The following is a 23,610-nucleotide window of genomic DNA, read 5'->3' as shown; positions in this document are numbered from 1 at the left end:
CCAACAGTTCTTTGGGAGCAAGGTCTGTTCCCCAGTTTCTGGCCTGGCAGTAGCAGATGCTGTCATAGTGAATCCTATTGTTATCTCCAATACATTGGCCCTCTATTTTATGGAGATTTTGAGCTCCACCATCACTCTCCCTTCCTCCATCGGAAATGAGCGGAGGAGGTTCAGGCAATGCCACCTTTACTATGGAGGAGCTAGACCGTGCTCTCACTTCATCCGAATCCTCCGCCCCAGGGCCGCACAGTGTTCTCATTCAGATGTTGCAGAACCCCTCTCTTGTGGGCAAGCACTTTTTCCTCCATCATTGGCTCCGATGATTTTTGGTATTGGCTTATTGAACATTGCTCAGTATTTACAGCAGAGCACTTTGCCCTGTATCAGGCCATTCAGTGTATCTGGTGGCACAGGCTTTTCAATTGTGTCATCTGCTCCGACTCTCCGTGACCTTCAGAGCCTCCGTGTGCTGTACACTGTCTATACCTTTGTGCAACGGGGCCACGAAAGCTGTCGCTCACTCTTGATGGAGCCATTACGATGTTCGTGTGGGTTTCTGGTAACGTCAGTCTGATGGAAAATGAGGCTGCTGATACTGCTGCCAAGGCTGCAGTCCTTGTACCTCGACCCACTAGTTCTTCCATTCCCTCCAATGATTTCTGTGTTGCTGTCTGACAACAGGTGGTGTCACTTTGGCATTACCACTGGTCCTCCTTTCGTGGGAACAAGCTCCAGAGAATTAAGACTCTTCCAGGAGCATGGATGACCACCTCTCGGCCCTCTTGCCGAGAGGAGATCATTTTAGCTAGATTGCTTATTGGGCACTATCTGTTTAGCCATTGCCATTTGTTAAGTGATGTTCCTGCACCACTTTGTGCTCATTGTCCTCAAACTCTGATGGTTTGGCATTTGCTGATGGTTTGTCATTTCCTGATGGAATGCCCTTTTCTTAACCACTTATGTTCTCATTTGTGTTTGCTGTCTGAATCATCAGCCATTTTAACAAATGTTGCTCACACTGTCAACTGTGCTTTACTTTTTATCTATCGTAGCAATATGGCGAAGGACGTTTTGTAATGTGTGCGTGGGGCACACAATACTCCTTAAAGCCTGTAAGTGAACGGGCTTCACCTTATCAGAAAGAATTTTCGTATAGATATCGACCGCGTTTACCTGAATGGTGGCAAATCAGACTTACACTCACTATGTAATAACAATGATCCCTCAAGCAAGTTCGAAATGCAATTACACGTCAGTATGGACCAAAAGCAACACTGAAGATGCTACCAATTTGATGATAATACGGTCGCCAGCCGAATTAGGCATTAACTGAGTTTCTTCCCTGTACAAGTTGGTAGATATTCATGCAAAACAACAAGTAGTAACACTGCATAATATAGTAGAATTTTAGAACCAGAAAATCTATTGAGCTGACAGTTTCACGTTCTGTACTGATATGGAAAAACCATGAATACATAACACTACACTATAATGTATACTACAAACCTTCGTACTGTCTATTGATCTGATTAAAATCGGGCATAGGCTACCCTAGAAATAGCACTTTCGAGCCACACACAAAATGTCAATTTTGATAAAGATAAAACACTGATAAATTTTGACCTTTATATTGACTTTAACTTTTGTTGGTCAAACCAATTTAGAACACTTCAGAATTCAAATGAATAAAAAAAAGGGGGGGGGGGACCTTGAAACTGTTATGATCACCATATTAAAAAATTTGATTACTGAAATTATCATGCGTTCAAGATTTCCAGTATATGAGTTACTACTCTTTTCATCGTATTTACTGCTCATTTAAATACCTTTATATCTGTCTCGAAATAATTAAACTTCATTACTATATCAATATTAAAGTTATCTTTCAACTTCTTCAGACCTTCGTTATTCATTTACTGGTTCATTAACAAAACAGTTCTTTAAACACCATTTTAACATAGCTAGGTCTGCAAGTAATTATTATTAACACAAAATTCAATTTTTTATTTCGGACACTCGGATTGCACAACATTTGGAAAGGATGCTGTCTAGGTTAGTTGTGAGGATAATTAAATGAGGGGAAAGTTCTGGTAAATTTTAAGTTACTATTGAATAGTTCACTCTCTGGTCCATACGAATACAGTTCTAAAAGTTTCAACCTGCTTGTATTGATGCGGCGGTTGCCGAGCGGCGAGATGGCGAGGCACAGAGCACACATACAACCACAGCTATGGCTCTTGACGTATCGGCACTTTAATTCTTCTTAGCGTCGCAATACTTTTCCATTTAGTGCCTATGGAATTTTGCCATGCTGTGTGGGCGTTGGAACAGCATACCCGAGGCTCAGTGAAACTACGTCTTCCAGGAGAGCCTCCTCGCTCCAGAAGGTGTTGCTCAAACCAGTGCCAAACTCCAACTACTACTGCTGAGCCCGTTGTGCTGTGCAGTGCCCGCATGCATTTTCCCGCGCTTGCCTGCCATCCACCTTTTACCGCTCCCTGACAGGCTGGGTATTCACCCGAGGTTTTGCATTCTACATATCCTAACACATTGCCTACATATGGACCAGACGCACAATTACAATTTTAAACATTTTACAACAGTTTCAACATTTGCTACATTTCAATTCTATTACAATATTGCTTGACATTTGACATAAACATTAATATTCACATTGAAACTTGTTTACAGTTTTCTTAACACAATGACATGAAACAAAAAAGAAATGAAATCAGAACATCAATTACACTGTTGTTGTTGTTGTGGTCTTCAGTTCTGAGACTGGTTTGATGCAGCTCTCCATGCTACTCTATCCTGTGCAAGCTTCATCATCTCCCAGTACCTACTGCAACCTACATCCTTCTGAATCTGCTTAGTGTATTGATCTCTTGGTCTCCCTCTACGACTTTTACCCTCCACGCTGCCCTCCAATGCTAAATTTGTGATCCCTTGATGCCTCAAAACATGTCCTACCAACCGATCCCTTCTTCTAGTCAAGTTGTGCCACAAACTTCTCTTCTCCCCAATCCTATTCAATACCACCTCATTAGTTACGTGATCTACCCACCTCATCTCCAGCATTCTTCTGTAGCACCACATTTCGAAAGCTTCTATTCTCTTCTTGTCCAAACTGGTTATCGTCCATGTTTCACTTCCATACATGGCTACACTCCATACAAATAATTTCAGAAACGACTTCCTGACACTTAAATCTATACTCGATGTTAACAAATTTCTCTTCTTGCCAGTCTACATTTTATATCCTCTCTACTTCGACCATCATCAGTTATTTTACTCCCTAAATAGCAAAACTCCTTTACTACTTTAAGTGTCTCATTTCCTAATCTAATCCCCTCAGCATCACCCGATTTAATTTGACTACATTCCATTATCCTCGTTTTGCTTTTGTTGATGTTCATCTTATATCCTCCTTTCAAGACACTGTCCATTCCGTTCAACTGCTCTTCCAAGTCCTTTGCTGTCTCTGACAGAATTACAATGTCATCGGCGAACCTCAAAGTTTTTACTTCTTCTCCATGAATTTTAATACCTACTCCGAATTTTTCTTTTGTTTCCTTTACTGCTTGCTCAATATACAGATTGAATAACATCGGGGAGAGACTACAACCCTGTCTCACTCCTTTCCCAACCACTGCTTTCCTTTCATGCCCCTTGACTCTTATAACTGCCATCTGGTTTCTGTACAAATTGTAAATAGCCTTTCGCCCTCTGTATTTTACCCCTGCCACCTTCAGAATTTGAAAGAGAGTATTCCAGTTAACGTTGTCAAAAGCTTTCTCTAAGTCTACAAATGCTAGAAACTTAGGTTTGCCTTTTCTTAATCTTTCTTCTAAGATAAGTCGTAAGGTTAGTGTTGCCTCACGTGTTCCAACATTTCTACGGAATCCAAACTGATCTTCCCCGAGGTCCGCTTCTACAAGTTTTTCCATGCGTCTGTAAAGAATTCGCGTTAGTATTTTGCAGCTGTGACTTGTTAAACTGATAGTTCGGTAATTTTCACATCTGTCAACACCTGCTTTCTTTGGGATTGGAATTATTATACTCTTCTTGAAGTCTGTGGGTATTTCGCCTGTCTCATACATCTTGCTCACCAGATGGTAGAGTTTTGTCATGACTGGCTCTCCCAAGGCCATCAGTAGTTCTAATGGAATGTTGTCTACTCCCGGGGCCTTGTTTCGACTCAGATCTTTCAGTGCTCTGTCAAACTCTTCACACAGTATCTTATCTCCCATTTCATCTTCATCTACATCCCCTTCCATTTCCATAATATTGTCCTCAAGTACATCGCCCTTATATAAACCCTCTATATACTCCTTCCACCTTTCTGCCTTCCCTTCTTTGCTTAGAACTGGGTTGCCATCTGAGCTCTTGATATTCATGCAAGTGGTTCTCTTCTCTCCAAAGGTCTCTTTAATTTTCCTGTAGGCAGTATCTATCTTACCCCTAGTGAGACAAGCCTCTGCATCCTTACATTTGTCCTCTAGCCATCCCTGCTTGGCCATTTTGCACTTCCTGTCTATCTCATTTTTGAGACGTTTGTATTCCTTTTTACCTGCTTCATTTACTGCATTTTTATATTTTCTCCTTTCATCAATTAAATTCAATATTTCTTCTGTTACCCAAGGATTTCTATTAGCCCTCGTCTTTTTACCTACTTGATCCTCTGCTGCCTTCACTACTTCATCCTTCAGAGCTACCCATTCTTCTTCTACTGTATTTCTTTCCCCCATTCCTGTCAATTGTTCCCTTATGCTCTCCCTGAAACTCTCTACAACGTCTGGTTCTTTCAGTTTATCCAGGTCCCATCTCCTTAAATTCCCGCCTTTTTGCAGTTTCTTCAGTTTCAATCTGCAGCTCATAACCAATAGGTTGTGGTCAGAGTCCACATCTGCCCCTGGAAACGTCTTACAGTTTAAAACCTGGTTCCTAAATCTCTGTCTTACCATTATGTAATCTATCTGATACCTTTTAGTATCTCCAGGATTCTTCCAGGTATACAACCTTCTTTCATGATTCTTGAACCAAGTGTTAGCTATGATTAAGTTATACTCTGTGCAAAATTCTACCAGGTGGCTTCCTCTTTCATTTCTTCCCCCCTAATCCATATTCACCTACTATGTTTCCTTCTCTCCCTTTTCCTACTGACGAATTCGTCACCCATGACTATTAAATTTTTATCTCCCTTCACTACCTGAATAATTTCTTTTATCTCGTCATACATTTCATCTATTTCTTCATCATCTGCAGAGCTAGTTGGCATATAATCTTGTACTACTGTAGTAGGCATGGGCTTTGTGTCTATCTTGGCCACAATAATGCGTTCACTATGCTGTTTGTAGTAGCTAACCCGCACTCCTATTTTTTTATTCATTATTAAACTTACTCCTGCATTACCCCTCTTTGATTTTGTATTTATAACCCTGTAATCACCTGACCAAAAGTCTTGTTCCTCCTGCCACCGAACTTCACTAATTCCCACCATATCTAACTTCAACCTATCAATTTCCCTTTTTAAATTTTCTAACCTACCTGCCCGATTAAGGGATCTGACATTCCACGCTCCGATCCGTAGAATGCCAGTTGTCTTTCTCCTGATAACGACGTCCTCTTAAGTAGTCCCCGCCCGGAGATCCGAATGGGGGACTATTTTACCTCCGGAATATTTTACCCAAGAGGACGCCATCATCATTTAATCATACAGTAAAGCTGCATGTCCTCGGGAAAAATTACAGCTGTAGTTTCCCCTTGCTTCCAGCCATTCGCAGTACCAGCACAGCAAGGCCGTTTTGGTTAATGTTACAAGGCCAGATCAGTCAATCATCCAGGCTGTTGCCCCTGCAACTACTGAAAAGGCTGCTGCCCCTCTTCAGGAACCACATGTTTGTCTGGCCTCTCAACAGATACCCCTCCGTTGTGGTTGCACCTACGGTACGGCCATCTGTATCGCTGAGGCACGCAAGCCTCCCCACCAACGGCAAGGTCCATGGTTCATGGGGGGGTCAATTACACTAGTTTATCGAAAAATCAGATGGAACAAAAATTTACTTATATGTACAATAGTACAGCGTCGTCGTTGTTACACATGCCCCTGTTTCCAGTAACTTTCAAAAGTGCAAATTTGATGGGAATGCTGAATTTTATATTTATACAGGGGTTCTGAATCTTTGCGTGAATGTGCCATCATAAAATTTTATATCACAAAACTTCCTTTCACTCACATCATATAGGTCTATACTTTTTAATATATCAAGAACATTTACCTATCATTTACTTAAGTGCCTTTGACACAGTCCAACCTACTATCACAACAAGATTTAAATAGCAAATTACTTATCATTATTAAATTTCTCCGATAAATAAAATCAAATTCTGGAACACAAACACTTAACTACAAAGCAGATACAAATACCTATATACACTATAAAACGATTTGTTGCTGCTTGCATTGAATGGCAGTCCATTTCCTTATTTACTAATAAACACAAAATACTATTTAGAAAAATCACTAGGCCTATACATATTTGCTGCCTATTATTCAGATTTGGGCAGTCCATTTCACATCATTTCATCCCGTCAACTGTACCACACTTTGACTATTTACCTGCCCTCTTTAGTGTTTGGCAGTCCTTTATATAATGACTCACGTACTGCCCACTTTGATTTTTGGCAGTCCCATCTTTTATCTGGTTTGCAGCATTTGCTTTTTTTTTTCAGCCCTGTTTTCCATACACCTTTATATTGATAGTACATTTGGTAATCTGAAACTTACATAAGTACATTAGCACACTGACATTAGTATACACACATTTACAAAGATTTGTTACATTTAGAATAAAATAGTTTCATTGTAAGATACAGCACATTTACTGCAGATTGCTTTCTGAATGTACTTAGATCACTCACTCCTAGGAACATAGAGTTTAAGGTCCACAACGTTTCTTACACCTAAAGGTCTCTTGGATTTTGGGTAGATCAGGTAGTAAGCATTATCGTGTGGAATGTTCTGTATTATATACGGTCCATTATAAATATATTTAAATTTGGAAATTTCATGGTTCGGTTCAATAGATTTTTCGTGGGTTTTTAAAAGAACATAATCCCCAATTTTAAATTTTCAAACTTTCAGGTTTTTATCATGTCTTTTAGATCTAGATGCAGCTTTTTGCTTTGCTCTTTTTCTGACTAATTCTTTCTTTCGACTCAACCCCAAGCTTGTACAAGGTGGAAACTCTAGTTTTTCCTCAATTAAACTTTTACTTCTGCTGCCTAACAAAATTTCTTCTGGTGGGAAAGCTGTAGATTCATGATGTAAGGTGTTCATAACATTCTCAAAGTCAGATATAATTCTGCCCCAGGCTCTAAATCATTCCCATCCTGTTTTTTCCACAACGCACCTTGGTCGACTGTAACATCGTCCCAAGATACGTTCCTGACCTGTGAACCATTTATATCTGGTGGCTTTCTCGGTGTCTGGAGTTCAAAGTCTTTGCTTACTTGAACTCTTTGCAAAATAAACACTGAGTCGTCAGGTGGTTCTTTCTTTCTAAGTTCGGTCTCAACATCTGGGTTTTGTTTTGAAACTTCGTCATCAGTAGGTACAATATCGCAATTAGTTGTATTCCCATTATTTTCACTAGCACCAAAATACTTGTCATCTGAACTATCGTCAGAATCAGACCATTCTGGATCGCTTTCAGGTTCTAACATAAAAGCTTTTCTGAGACGGGCACTAAGTTCTTCCTCTGCATTTTCGTCAGGCTTTAATTTTAACTCAATATTTTCTTTAGGCAAAACGACCTCATTATCAGCTTTACTCACATCCACTGTTACTTCATATTTAGTGTAATCCTCGTGGACTTCAATTACTCTTAGGTAATTACCTGCCCCTTCCCCACGGTACCTTTCGGTAACAGCTTGTACTGTTGGCGGATCGTTAACAGAAGTTACTTCCTCGTCAATGCTTAGGATTTCATCCTCCAATTCCTTCCTATCTTTAATTATCGTCCTATCGGCAGCACGCGTACTTTGCGCGTCGCTATTTACTCTCTCCTCCTTAAATTCAGGCCACGTCACCTTATCGACGTCCCTAGTATTTCCTTTTTCACTAATTAACCTCCTTGCCTCATATTCCTTCTTAAAATCCTCCCACTCACATTGCTTGAGGCCCTTGTACAGATCGTTGATCTGCACACGCCAATCAGTTACTTCTGCTAATTCATTCTCGCCATTTACTTCATTGCTAACACTGCTAACCGCACCTCTCTGTGTATCCACTGTTCCATCCACTATTTCCTTCGCCACGGAATTACCACTCGTAATGTATTCGCCAGCTCTTACGGCAATGTTCGTGCCTAATTCTGCTGCCTTGCTAGCGGCTTCTCTCTGAACAGCTGATCTGCTAGGCTGGGCCGTTGCCCTCTGATGCTCCACTCGCCTGTTAACATGTAGCGCACTGCGCGGCGAGGATGAGTCATCTGCGCACGCACCTGACGCTTGCTTCGCCACAACACGCTGCGTCGTTCCACACCTGTCCGTAAGCTGTCTCATAACTTCACTGTCAGTCCAGTAATATTTCTTAAGTTGGGGCCAGTAGGTTCTGTCCGCTTCCGTTTGGCCCGCAACGTTCGCGGAAATCAGTTTCCCGCGTCATTATTATTTTGTGCGGTGTACCCTCTACCGCGACCTGGATAACTCCCTCTTCCTCTTCCTCTGCCTCTACCTCTCTGTATCATGTTGACGCGAAAACCATCGCCGTCATTCCTCTCATCATTATTACGGTTATTCCTGTTACTAAAATTCTGATAATTGGCACGACTTTCGCGCCAGTTGTCTTCGTCTTCGACCCTTTCGAGAAACTCTTGGACGCTGCGATGATTGCTTCCCACATATCTCTTCGAATCTTCTGGAAGCTTTTTATATAGCTCCCATATGATTTCAGAATCGGATCTTCTCCCTCTTAAGTGTGCCAACTTTCGGTACCAATATTCGCAGAAATCTTTCAAAGAATTCCTGCCCCTATTATGAAGTTTGGTCATGATAAACTTGTGCCACAAATGATCCTGTTTTTGTTCGGACCAGTATTCTTCCGTAAATTTTTGTTTAAACTCTTTGAACGTCATTAGTTCGGTATTCAAGTTAATTCCCCAGCACTTAGCGTCACCTGCTAAGGCACTAATTACTATGTTTATCTTCTCCTGACCAGACAAGCGTTCAGGAAACATCCTCTCTCAATTTTTGATGAAATCCAACGGATGCCATCCGTTATGTTTCTTGCCGGGATCGAAGCGCTCCTCACCTTCCAACTGCTTCGTAAGTGGCATGCCATTACAGACAACACCAGGCCTATCTTTGATTTTACTCTCGAGATCGAAAATTTTGCCTTGAATTTTGTTCACACTTTTGTACACATCCGGTAACTTTTTCGCCTAAATCTCTTTCAGTATCTGAAACTGCCTTTCTCAACTGTGATATTCCATGTTGGCATTCGTTTACGATCTCAGTTTTAAGACCGAAAACTTTTTAATCTACTTTTGTTTCAACTAGAGGCTCTACTTTCTCTTGGATGTTGAGAATTTCAGCATCAAACCTACTGTTAATGTCGCCAATTTCCCCCTGCATAGTATTCATATTTTTATTAATTGTGTCAATTTCAGATTTCATACTATTTATTGCAGAACTTAAATTACCCACTTTTTGTTCTACCTGTTCGATTTGTTTATTAATTTTAATTCCTTGTTCTTCGACCTGTGCTTTAAGCTGACCAACTTGTGTTTTAAGCTGCTCGTCAACATGTGTTTTAAGCTGCCTAACCTGATTACTGACTTGTGTTTGAAGCTGATCATTCTGTCCTGCAATTTGTTTGGTTAATCCTTCAAATAAGTCATTCATGCTTAACATTTTCACACTGTTTTGTTCTACGGAATCGGTGTGTTCCGATCCTACTTCAAAATTTTCTTTCGGTTCCTTCTTTATCTGTGGTGAATCAAACATGTCAGTGGATTCGTTCACATACCCACTATCATCTACAAAGTCATCCTCTACTTCCTGTTTTATTCCTTGCTGTGTTCGAGGCAATCTCGACATTTCAATCTGTTCGTTAACATGTTCGTGGTATTGTATGTACGCCAATTGTCTACCACTAACGCCATCTGTTATCTGGCTGCGTAAACTCCGGTCATTGCCAGCCGCATTTTCCATTATGCTCGGCACATCTATTGTGTCTACGTTCTTGTCCATACTGAACGCAAACTACACCTCACTACAGTACTTGACGTTCACTACTTTTTACTTCATTGAATATTATTGCAATTCGTGCCACTGAACATGCACTGTTTGGTATTCACGTTAATTTGTGACCGACAACAACTGGATGTCCTATCACGGTCACCACTTGTAATGTGCGCGTGGGGCACACAATACTCCTTAAAGCCTGTACTATGGTAAGTGAACGGGCTTCACCTTATGAGAAAGGATTTTCGTATAGATATCGACCGCGTGTACCTGAATGGTGGCAAATCAGACTTACACCCACTCTGTAATAACAATGATCCCTCAAGCAAGTTCGAAATGCAATTACACGTCAGTATGGACCAAAAGCAACACTGAAGATGCTACCAATTTGATAATAATACGGTCGCCAGCCTAATTAGGTATTAACTGAGTTTCTTCCCTGTACAAGTTGGTAGATATTCATGCAAAACAACAAGTAGTAACACTGCATAATATAGTAGAATTTTAGAACCAGAAAATCTATTGAACTGATAGTTTCACGTTCTGTACTGATATGGAAAAACCATGAATACATAACACTACACTATAATGTATACTACAAAACTTCATACTGTCTATTGATCTGTTTAAAATCGGGCGTAGGTTACCCTAGGAATAGCACTTTCGAGCCACACATAAAAATGTCAATTTTGATAAAGATAAAACACTGATAAATTTTGACCTTTATATTGACTTTAACTTTTGTTGGTCAAACCAATTTAGAACACTTCAGAATTCAAATGAATAAAAAAAGGAGGGGGGGGGGGGGGGGAACCTTGAAACTGTTATGATCACTATATTAAAAAAAATTGATTACTGAAATTATCATGCGTTCAAGATTTCCAGTATATGAGTTACTACTCTTTTCATCTTATTTACTGCTCATTTAAATACCTTTATATCTGTCTCGAAATAATTAAACTTCATTACTATATCGATATTAAAGTTATCTTTCAACTTCTTTAGACCTTCGTTTTTCATTTACTGGTTCATTAACAAAACAGTTCTTTAAACACCATTTTAACATAGCTAGGTCTGCAAGTAATTATTATTAACACAAAATTCAATTTTTCATTTCGGACACTCGGATTGCACAACATTTGGAAAGGACGCTGTCTAGGTTAGTTGTGAGGATAATTAAATGAGGGGAAAGTTCTGGTAAATTTTAAATTATTATTGAATAGTTCACTCTCTGGTCCATACGAATACAGTACTAAAAGTTTCAACCTGCTTGTATCGATGCGGTGGTTGCCGAGCGTCGAGATGGCGAGGCACAGAGCACACATACAACCACAGCTATGGCTCTTGACGTATCGGCACTTTAATTCTTCTTAGCGTCGCAATACTTTTCCATTTAGTACCTATGGAATTTTGCCATGCTGTGTGGGCGTTGGAACAGCATACCCGAGGCTCAGTGAAACTACGTCTTCCAGGAGAGCCTCCTCGCTCCAGAAGGTGTTGCTCAAACCAGTGCCAAACTCCAACTACTACTGCTGAGCCCGTTGTGCCATGCGGTGCCCGCATGCATTTTCCCGCGCTTGCCTGCCATCCACCTTTTACCGCTCCCTGACAGGCCGGGTATTCACCCGAGGTTTTGCATTCTGCATATCCTAACACATTGCCTACGTATGGACCAGATGCGCAATTACAATTTTAAACATCTTACAACAGTTTCAACATTTGTTACATTTCAATTCTATTACAATATTGCTTGACATTTGACATAAACATTAATACTCACATTGAAACTTGTTTACAGTTTTCTTAACACAATGACATGAAACAAAAAAAGAAATGAAATCAGAACATTAATTACATTAGTTTATCGAAAAATCAGATGGAAAAAAAAAATTACTTATATGTACAATAGTACAGCGTCGTTGTTGTTACAGTTTGATCTTTAGTTCAGGACCTCTGTTTCTCTATGGTGTACTTTATAGATCTTTCTCCAAGTTCCTGATTTTAGCTCTCTTTCTTTCCGTCGATTGGGCATAACATGTAGTCGTTTTTAACTCCTTTTTTTGTCTTCGTGTTCTACAGTTCTGTTGTGGGCACGTATGACCCTAGTTGTTTTTGCACTGAACTGGAGGATGATAGAGAGAAAGCGGAAGTACTAAATGTATTTTGCAAAATGAGTTTCACTGAGAAAGATCATACTGTGGTTCCTCATTTGAATCGTTGCATGATTGCCAAAATGACAGATGTAGACTTAAATGACCATGTGATGGAAAACTAATTGGAATTGCTCAACAGAGAATTGTTACTGGACTTTATGATATACTATTGATACAGTTGAAATCCAGCTTTGTTTGTCAACAAGACCCACAAGGCTGTAGATACTGATGCCAAGGTTGATGCCATCTCTCTTTACATCCAGAAGCTGTTTGATACAGTTCCATGTGCCACCTAATGAACAAAACAAGAACCTACAGAATAGCAGACCAGCTATGTGATTGGATTGAAGAGTTTCTAGCAAATAGAAAATAACATGTCATTCTCAAAGTAGATAAGTCGTCAGACCCTGAACTAACTTCTGGCTTACCCCAAGAGAATGTTACAGGACCATTACTTTTTGCAGTATACGTACAGGTTGTCCCAAGAGGTACATTACAACTTCAGTGTTATACATCAGTCAATTTGTAATTAACTTGGAGGACAAAAGTAAAGTTTGTTTGATGAACCAACTCAAGAAATTTTATTCCGGTTCTTTAATCGAGATCTACGTGCTCTCCCCCTGTAGCACGTGTAGTGTCTAGTTGATAGTGAATAGCATTAGAAGTTCCACGAGCCTTTTTGCGGATGATGCTGATATATACAGAGAAGTCATAATGTTAGAAAATTTTAGCATAATGCAGGAAGATTTGCGTGATTTCCCTAAATCGCTCCAGGCAAATGCCGGGATGGTCCCTTTCAAAGGGCACGGCCGACTTCCTTCCCCGTCCTTCCCTAATCCGATGAGACCAATGACCTCGCTGTCTGGTCTCCTTCCCCAAAACAACCAACCAACCAGGAAGATCTGCAGAAGATTGTCACTTAGTGCACTGATTGGCAGTTGACCCTCAACATAAACAAATGTTATGAATTGTGTATAAATAGGCAGAAAGACCCATTAATGTATGATTACATGATTGCAGAACAATCACTGGAAGCAGTTGTTTGCATAAAACATCAAAGAAGTATGCATATAGTGTAATTTAAATTAGAATGGGAACATAAAGCTAATCGCTGGTAAGGCAGATGTAGTACTGAGATTAATTGGAAGAACCCTCAGAAAGTGTAGTCAACTGATACAGAAGGCGGCTCATAAAACCCTTGTTTGACCTATACTTGAATATTTCTCATCAGTCTGTCATCCATACCAGATATGACTGATACAGGAAACAGAGAAGATCCAAAGAAGAGCTCGCATTTTGCCACAGATTAATTTAGTAAGCACAAAAGCACCACAGGGATGCTCGGCCAACTTCAATAGCGAGTTTGCAAGAGAAGCATTAGTCATCATGGTGTGGTTTACTGTTAATATTCTGAGTGTGTACATTTCTAGAAAAGGCAACTAGAATATTGATTGCTTGTACATAAACCTTGCAAAAGACTTATGTGGTAAATTTAGAGAGATTTGAGCGCACGCAGAGGCTTACCAACAATCATTGTTTCTCCGAAACATTCACGAATGGAAATGGAAATGAGGGAAGGGGCAGTCCACCACACACCATAAGGAAGGTGGCTTGCAGAGTGTAGATGTAGATGAATACGTAAGAAGTGGGAGAGGGGGGAGGGGGTGTTTTGTGTGTGTGTGTGTGTGTGTGTGTGTGTGTGTGTGTGTGTGTGTGTGTGTGTGTGTGTGGTAGGGAGAGGGGAGGCCTGAGGTCACCAACATAAAAATGTAAATTACACAGTTTCAAAAAATAGATAATAATATAAATATATTCCTGAATATATGTTGTTTTTGTTGCAGTTTTAGAGTCGTGTCCTACAACATTCTTGCTGACTTGTATGCTGATTCTGACACGGCTCGGCTGCAGCTGTTTCCGTACTGTCCGACATATGCATTGAATGTGGACTACAGAAAACAACTGTTTGTGAAAGAGATTCTAGGTAAGACCTTAATTAACTTTATATTTACTGATTGATTTCACGTAGCAAGTTTACTTCTGCAAAATGCTTAACTTGGACGTTGTACTGAAAACAGACTGAATAAATTTCATTTGTTATGAGGTGCCAAGGGGTTTGAACTACTCTGTATGGGGTTTGTATTATGTCCGTGGTGAAGTGCATGAGTGTGGAATGGAAGGAAGAACGAGGATGTAACTCAGTGCTGGGATATGCCCTTACCTCTCCCAAATGGTACCTGGAGGGGGCATAAAGTGTAATGTTTCCATCCACCCATTGGATTATTATGAACTGTGGCATATTCCTTCATTTCATGTTCCTTTGTGGATTGGTTGGGATTTAACCTAGGACGTTGAGCTACAGTCTGGTGGTTAAAAATGCTGAGTAACCATTACCTCACCCCCTTCCCCAAATTAAAAATGCTATCTAGATTGTCTAATATACTTTCATTTATTATGGCTACTGCCATCATCAGAACAAAAATTAAACCTTGTAATACAAAGCTCAGTTATTATCTAAACTATGCCTAAGTGGGATGGTAACACTTGGCACTTGGCGCTTAGCTTAAAAATAGATTTTATTGTTATTGACACCAAATTTTGTTTTACGAGTTGTAAGTTCCAATCCTGTTATGGAAATAGGTGAAGCATCAAAATAAATGAAAGTATGTCAAGTGATCTGAATACTATTGTTCGTAAAAATTCACTTATTGCAGACTCGTATCAGTAGTTTACTATATATAAATTACTAATATGGCTGTGGATATGAATGTGTGCCACTAAATAAATGAAGTTTATGTTTTAACACATTCGTTTTGTGACACAAACTTTTTGTGTCAGTTTATTATGAATACATACACAACTGCACACAGAACTATTTATTTTCTGTTGAGTGAAGGGGCATTTTATTAAGATGTTAGACTTGCATTCTGGAGGATAGCAGCTCAAATTGCTGTTCAGCCATTAAGATGTAAGTCTTCTGTAGTTTCCCTAAATCACTTAACACAAATTCCTGGATGGTTACTTGAAAGACACAACTAATTTCCTTCTCTATCTTTACCCTATCTGAGCCTTTGCTCCACCTCTGATGATTTTGTCATCAACAAGATGTTTTGTGGTAGTCGCCTTTCTATTTAATTTCCTAGTTTTCAGCACTACAACTTTAAGCTCTAAGTAGTTACGGTACGTTCTGATTGTCTGAATGTGTATTTCTTACTTACAAAGTGTATTGCAGAATACGGCAAGGGAAAGAAACAATAGAGTTGAAGGGGCCAGGTCTAGAACACAGATGTGTGAGAGATACAGACCAGGGCTTGTGGGGTTTTAAGATATTCTGGTGTGCAATAAACTCCTGTCCAGCTTTGAGAACCATGGGTGGGTGATGGGAGGGAATATAAATGGATCCATTGTTGTGCTGAACAAAACTTGTACCCTTGATGAATACCATTAAGTTACCTGTCAGTAAAGTCAGATAGTTAACAGAAACAGTTGACCATAGGTGCATCTCTATCATAACGTGTGCCTTTACTTACTCTTCATCCCCGAGGTTTTCCCTCATGGTAGAATCAGTGGAACGTGCATTCAGAATGCCAGAATAAATAATGTTGTTTATGCATTGTTGTTTTTTCAAGCTTTGAGTAATTTATTCAATTAATGTATATTTGTTTTGGGTTGAAGGTTATAATGCAGATTTAATCTGCCTTCAGGAGGTTGATTCGAAGGTCTTCAATTATGACCTTCTCCCAGTTCTTTCTTCTGAAGGATATGATGGGGTGTTTGAGAAAAAAGGAAAAACTGTGTCTGAAGGTCTTGCATGCTTCTTTCATTCTTCCAAATACAAGTAAGTCTTCATTTAATTAGTGATTTCATAGCTAATATTAAAGATCGTCAACATCTTTAGAGGTAGTTCTCATGATGGGCAGCATCATAATGTTTTATCGTGTATATAGAAAATATTTTATATCTTGTAAATACTGTTCTCTGCAACAGAAAAATGGTTAAAATTGCAGGGAGGCATATTGACATTTTGACCAGTATTTAACTTGGTCTAGGTAACCTTCTCTCTATTTTCAACATTCTGCAGTGAAACCCTCCTTCCTCCTGGAAAGAGGAATGCATAGTTCATAAAACTAGAAATAATATTTCTCATGTTTAGTGATTATATGCACAGTTATTTGATTTTCATAGTTCAAAAATACCACTACTGTTTCACTTATTAGGTGAATTTATCTTCTTGTTTAACATTCAAAGTTCTTACTAACATAGTTACACAACAAATTGCACTTGAAACTGTACCACATATCATTAGATTGACAGTAGCTTCAAGATCCATGTGGATGCATCTGTATTGACTAAATTTTTGGTTTGATCTTGATTTTGCCCATTTAACATTACACCTCAGTTCATTCCCTATTTGGCTGCTGATTAGCATGATTTTGGTATGTAATATCTCATTCCATTCATATTGGATGAAAACACTAGGAGTTATTTGTTTGCTTTCCTTAACTTACACAGAAGCAACATTCCATAGGTTACATGTTCACTGTAGGTGGTGCCAAGTCATAGGTAACTAGAGTATCATGACCAGCCTTAAAACAGTGCGCACATGTGTGCAGTGGCAAGGAGCAGTGTACCTCATGACGCTTCAACCAGTAATGTCATTCCGCCATGTCTGTTTGTAGCCTGTGCTTCGGGGTGCGTGCAACACGTTTAGCATTGATTTTCATGTTATTTTAGGTATTGTAAGGTTATATAGCCAGCCATTATAATGTTCATTACAGGTGATATAGAACATACATGACAATTATTACATTAAGAAGTGACTGTGACAGTTTTCTGAGCTTATATATTCTCCTAAGCAGAATCAGCAGCAGAAACAGTGGCTGATTGTAGCGCTCACCTGTGTATTGCTACGAGGGTCACTCCAAAAGAAATGCACACTATTTTTGAAAGAATACAGTTTTCATTCTGCATGTGTGAAAGTTTTACAGTGTGTAGATACATCCTTCCCACTTGGTTTCAAACTTAGTTCAACCTGTTCCCGTGAGTGGCACCGTCACAGCATGTCTTCAAGATGGCTGCTACACTTGACGTTTGTCAGAAGCAAAATGCTGTCATAGAATTTCTGTGCTGTGAAAACGAGACAGTGGGAAACATCCACAAGAGGTTGAAAAAAGGTGTATGGAGATGCTGCTGTCGATCCCACTACAGTTAGTCGGTGGGCAAGCAGGTTACGTGATGAAAGTGGGCACGGCAATATTGAGGATTGTTCTCGCAGCAGCAGGCCTTGCACTGTACACACTCCAGACAATGTGCAGAGAGTTAACGAATTGGTGACTGCTGACAGACGCATCACAGTGAACGAATTGTCACACTACGTTGGGATAGAGGAAGGGACTGTTTGCAGAATACTGAAAGTGTTGGTGTTAAAAAAAGGTTTGTGTCAGGTGGGTTCCCGGGATGTTGACAGTGGCTCACAAAGAAACAAGAAAACAGTATGCAGCGAACTTTTGGAACAGTACGAGAATGGTGGAGATGAATTTCTTGGATGAATTGTGACAGGTGATGAAACATGGCTCCATCATTTTTCAGCAGAGACGAAGAGGCAATCAGTGGAGTGGCATCATGCAAATTCACCTAAGGGGGGGGGGGGGGGGGGGGGAAGTTATGGCTACTTTGTTTTTCGATTCCGAAGGACTCTTGCTTGTGGACATCATGCCAAGTGGAACCACCACATCTGACAACACTGAAGAAACTTCAAGCTTGACTGAGTCGTGTTCGACCACATCGGCAAAAGCAGGATGTTTTGCTGTTGTATGATAATGCGTGGCCACATGTCAGTCAAAAAACCATAGAAGCGATCACAAAACTCTGATGGACAACACTGAAACACTCGCCTTACAGTCCTGACCTGGCTCCATGTGACTATCATCTCTTTGGGAAAGTGAAAGACTCTCTTCGTGGAATGAGGTTTGAAGATAATGACTCCCTTGTGCACATTGCCAAACAGTGGCTCCAACAGGTTGGTCCAGAATTTTACCGTGCGGGTATACAGGCGCTGGTTCCAAGATGGCGTAAGGCAGTTGAAAGGGATGGAAATTATGCGGAGAAATGAAAATATTGTTCCTAAAGGATGTATCTACACACTATAAAACTTTCAAACATGTAGAATAAAAGATGGATTAAAAAAAATATAGTGTGCATTTCTTTTGGAGTGACCCTCGTAGTTACCTAGGCAGGCAATGGTGGATTGTGAGGTGTGGGACAGAAATAGGAAGTACACTGGCAACTCTGCAAGATATTCTGTCTGTTGCTGTGCAGAATATATCATGCTGCTGCCTTTTACGTGCACCCAGCTGTAACAAGCATCTTTAGTGAACACAAAATTCCTAAGCCATGGAGTGGTCAGCACTACCAGTCCTATATTTTTCAGCAACAGTGGAACTTTACAGGGTCTTCATTGTTTGGATTTTGAGGATGTGGGACCTTATCTTGCAGAAGAAAAACCTTGAAACACTGGGGGAAAATATTCATTAAAATGAAACACTCATTAATGTAGACGTGCTGGAGGACCTATTACATATCAGTTGAGGCTCACTTGTGCAGGTATGCGCACACAGAGACATACAAGCATTATTTCTGCCTGTTCTCCACCTGGAAATGAAATGGGAAGACGTCTTTATGTAGGGTTCCATGAAAGTTGTCCACTGCCATGTATTTTTCAGTTATTCACAGACATAGATATATGTTGTAGTGTTCCCCTTTAAATGATATGTTAATATCTTAATCTGCTTAAAATCATACGTTTTGGATACCTCCTTCTATTCTATGGATGAGTTTCTGTTTCAGAACTGGTAAAAAAAGTACCTCTAAATGTAGTTGCATTTGTAGAACTAAAAATTTCAGTAATATTAATATTAACACTATTCATGTGTGTGTGTGTGTGTGTGTGTGTGTGTGTGTGTCTTGTAATCTGACTTGTTCCACATCATATCGATAAAATTATCGGGAAAATGATCTACAGAACATGACATAACTAAAACTAAACTAACTAAAACTATACTGGGTGTAACAAAAAGGTATGGTACAAATTGCAAGGTACATTCCTCACACACAGATAATAATATAAATGTATAGGTAGATGAACAAATTTCATTAATCATGGGAAAAACACACAAACAAAATGTACCAGCATACCACATAACTCATTCTCACAGGAGGTGTTCAATACGCCCTCCTTGGGCATTGATACATGCATCAGCCCCCCCCCCCCCCCCCCCCTCCCGTTGTAATGCAACTCAGATGCGCTGATGTATCCCTGAAGTATTGTGTATGGTTTCGCAGCCATGCATTATACAGGCACGGAGACTCTGAACATCTTGTACTGGGATTCCATACACGAGAGCTTTCAAATGCCCCCACAAATAAAATTTCAATGAGGCTAGGTCCAGAGAGCGTGGAGACCAAGCAGTTTACTTATCCATCTGTCACCAAAACTGTCATTTAGAAACCAACGGACATTAACACTAAAATGAGGAGGTGCTCCATCGTGCATGAAGTACGTGTTTTGTTGCACATCTAAAGGTACATCTGCTAACAGGTCAGGTAGAACATTCTCTACAAAATTATGATAACTTTGCTCATACATGCCCATTCTGAAAATTTACAATCTGATCTCATTAAAAACTATGCCTCATCTTTGAACAACACCATTGCACTAAAATTATGGTTGACACTTTGTTGGTTGATTAAACCATTTGCAGAAGAGTATTTGTGCAGGAAAATCAGCTGCTCATAGTGCCTACACACTCTGTAAATGATATGGGTACGGCTGGTTCTCGTGTAACACTCGCCAGTCAGTCATGTCGTCAACATTCAGTGTTGCAGCTATGTGACTTATACTGACACTAGGGTCATTGTCAACTGCATGAAGAATTGCAGTCTCCCATTGTGGTGCCCTCGTACATCTAGGCCTGCCCCAGGTGCGAGTATCAGGTTTAAATGCCCCATGTACCCTAAGTTGATGGTCAATGACTTCAAACATTTATCTGTTAGGGCACCTTCATTCTGGAAATCTATCCTGGAAAAAATGTTGAGTGTGAGCACCATTGCCATCAGCTAATCCATACATCAAATGGGCATCTGCCATCTCTGCATTTATGTGCACTGCCATTGCACGAGCCAGGTGTGTGATTAACTCTGCATAGTAATCTGTGTGCTTGCAATGGTCATATTGATTACTGGAAGAATTGATTTTACCTGTAAACAAGCAATGATGTATGTCGCATGGCAACAGCGACATGTAGGACAAAAAAGTGGTAATGCACAACGTAACCAGATGTCACGAAGAATGCATGTTCCCCATGATTCTAATATTCTGTTCCCCCATGATTCTAACATTCTGTTCTTGTGTGTTTCACACGATCAGTGAGTTGGAGAAAATAAGTTGTAATGTGGAAACAAAGCATTTCCAGACCCATATTCATATAAAATTATTTCTTCATCTGCATGTGAGGAATGTGTCCTGCAATGTGTGCTGTAAATTTTTGTTACCCTGTGTACAGGGTGGTCAGAAACAGTCTGAGAAGCTTGCATGGGTGTTACAGGGCAGGTTGTACTGCTATTTCTGAGCTAACTAGCATTGAAGTTAGCCAATCAGGCTGTTGCATGCTCAAATTCAAGCGACCCAGCAGAGACTCTGTGGCCAAGCAAATGTGTTCTCCGTTCAGTTTCCTAAAACCGAACAAAAGAGCAATACAAAAATTGGATGTGGGATGGTAGTAAGGATTAAAACTGAGGCAAAGGCTGAGTAATCTCAGGTGCTATCACCTACGCTATGAGAACAACTGACACTAGTTGTATCTGATGGAGTGCTTGAATTTGAATTTACATGTGCAATGGCCTGCTTGGTTGATTTCTAAGCTGATGACTCCAACAGCACAACATACAGAATTTATTTCTTAACAATTATTTCTCAGCACAACCTAACCTGCAACCCTTGCAAGCTTTTCAGACTGTTTATGACCATCCCTTTGTGCTCAACAATATTATGAAAAGGATAGATTGCTATTAACCAATAGAGGAAGTGCTGAGTTGCAGACACTCTAACATTTCTGACTTAAAGTGTGGATCTTGGTCATTTCAGTTTATTCCCCCAAACCATCTTTCACTTCTTTACGAGGTGACTTACCTGGAATTTGCAGCCACTCTTCTTTACTGGATAGCCGGCTGCTGGAAACCCTCTTGACTTCTTCTCCGTCGAATAACGCTAGGTACAAGAATTTTTAAACTCTTTCTACTTATTTCAAAGTAGACATACATACATTGCTTTTCATCAATTAACGATGTATTTGACTTCCATACACAATAAAACTCTCTCTTTCAACATAAATATATAACTTCTGGTAAGTCCCTCGTACAGTTGGACGTCAGAAACAAATTAAATTACAGTTAAAAGAAAATTGGCTTTGATACCAAAACTTCTTAACATAAATCAGAAAATAAGTCTGGCCTATAGCAAGGTTATGTCAAGAGTTTTAAAGATTTCTTTTTAATCTGTTTTTGTTTTAATAACAATAGTCAATGACCCAATAAGCACAGAGCTGCATGTAAACTCCGTGGTTCTTCCTTACATACTTACTAAAACATCTATGGATTGCTCGACAGGTACTCGTTGGTGCCGTTCGTCTGCCACGTCTACTTTCTGCCTGCGACTGATTTTAAACCTGCACGTACAAACATGTGACACGCAGTAGGTAGGATTCTACCATCCCACACTCATATCCAGAATATCATGTGTTCGAGAAGGTAGCAAGCTGAGTGTTTCTAGGATTTACACAGAAAATCTCAAATCACTACATATCCCCCCCCGCCCCCAGATTGAACATGCAATTTTTTTATACATAGTCATTATGGACATAATATCACTCGTAATATTTCATATCTTGACAGTATACATTTCTTACATATGTTTACATACATATCTTTCCTTTCAATAACAATTCTCTGTTCTCTCTTGAACGATCTTTTGCTTATTGTTCATCTACTATTTTCTTATTTTACTTAGTTATTAAGACATGAGCATTTACTCGTGCTTTTAGTCAGCATTACTAATACTTAGGAATTGTGAGGACACTCTTTCTTTTCTTTATTTCCTTTATTCCCACCCCCCTTTTTTCCCCCAATCGTAAACTTCAGGTGTTTATGACACATGAGTAATCTATTTTCTATTCCTATCTTTTGTATTACCTTTTTTCCTAGTATGTACTATTTTGATTATTTGTAGCTTGGAGGAACTCTGAATGAAATGAAAGTGTTCTTCTGACACTCATTTATTTCCACGAAACATAATAATGCTAGTCGTCCATAGAATTCACACTTCCCAGAATAATCCGTATAAAATTTGTGACTGTTTGTCACGATACTGTTCCCTTCTCCTAGGATCAGCACCTATTTATTGCTTGTGGATTGACCTTTTGAGAGCACTTCCTCTTCCCATTCTGGTAAGTATGCCCCTTACAAAACATCCCAGTTGTTTAGGCCACAGATCGTCCCATCTCCATGTAGATACACCTGCCCTTTATACTTAGTGAATGCCAGTTACGCCCCCCCCCCCCCCCCCCCCCCCCCCCCGCCTCCTACCCTTTCTGAGTAGGGCTCACGGTTCATTAGCCTAGTATACATTTATACGTATACCATTAAGTATCTTCTGGTAAAGATAGATTTATATCTTAAACTTCGCATTCATTCTTTAATATATCATTTACTCCCTAGAGTCCTCCTCGACTTACCAACTTCTTTATTTTCAATAGATACTATGTCTTCCCCCCCTTTCGTTGGTGGGGAGGCTTGCTTGCCTCAGCGATTCAGATAGCTGTACCGTAGGTGCAACCACAATGGAGGGGTATCTGTTGAGAGGCCAGACAAACGTGTGGTTCCTGAAGAGGGGCAGCAGCCTTTTCAGTAGTTGCAGGGGCAACCGTCTGGATGATTGACTGATCTGGCCTTGTAACACTAACCAAAACAGCCTTGCTGTGCTGGTACTGTGAACGGCTGAAAGCAAGGGGAAACTATAGCCGTAATTTTTCCCGAGGGCGTGCAGCTTTACTGTATGGTTAAAAGATGATGGCGTCCTCTTGGGTAAAATATTCTGGAGGTAAAATAGTCCCCCATTCAGATCGCCGGGTGGGGACTACTCAAGAGGACATCGGTA

At 40.0% G+C, this 23,610-nt stretch overlaps 1 protein-coding gene across 1 annotated transcript in view; it reads left to right on the top strand.

Annotated features, from left to right (window-relative positions):
- LOC124798174 (2',5'-phosphodiesterase 12) overlaps positions 1–23,610 on the top strand; it is a 57,150-nt gene that overhangs the window by 23,271 nt on the left and 10,269 nt on the right. Inside the window, exons 2-3 of the mRNA XM_047261458.1 lie at positions 14,246–14,385; positions 16,077–16,239. Coding sequence (XP_047117414.1) covers positions 14,246–14,385; positions 16,077–16,239 — 303 coding nt within the window. The remainder of the gene's footprint in view (positions 1–14,245; positions 14,386–16,076; positions 16,240–23,610) is intronic.

This window comes from Schistocerca piceifrons, chromosome 5, assembly GCF_021461385.2.
Source record: "Schistocerca piceifrons isolate TAMUIC-IGC-003096 chromosome 5, iqSchPice1.1, whole genome shotgun sequence".
NCBI lineage: Eukaryota > Metazoa > Arthropoda > Insecta > Orthoptera > Acrididae > Schistocerca > Schistocerca piceifrons.
This window is presented reverse-complemented; position numbering and strand designations above follow the sequence as displayed.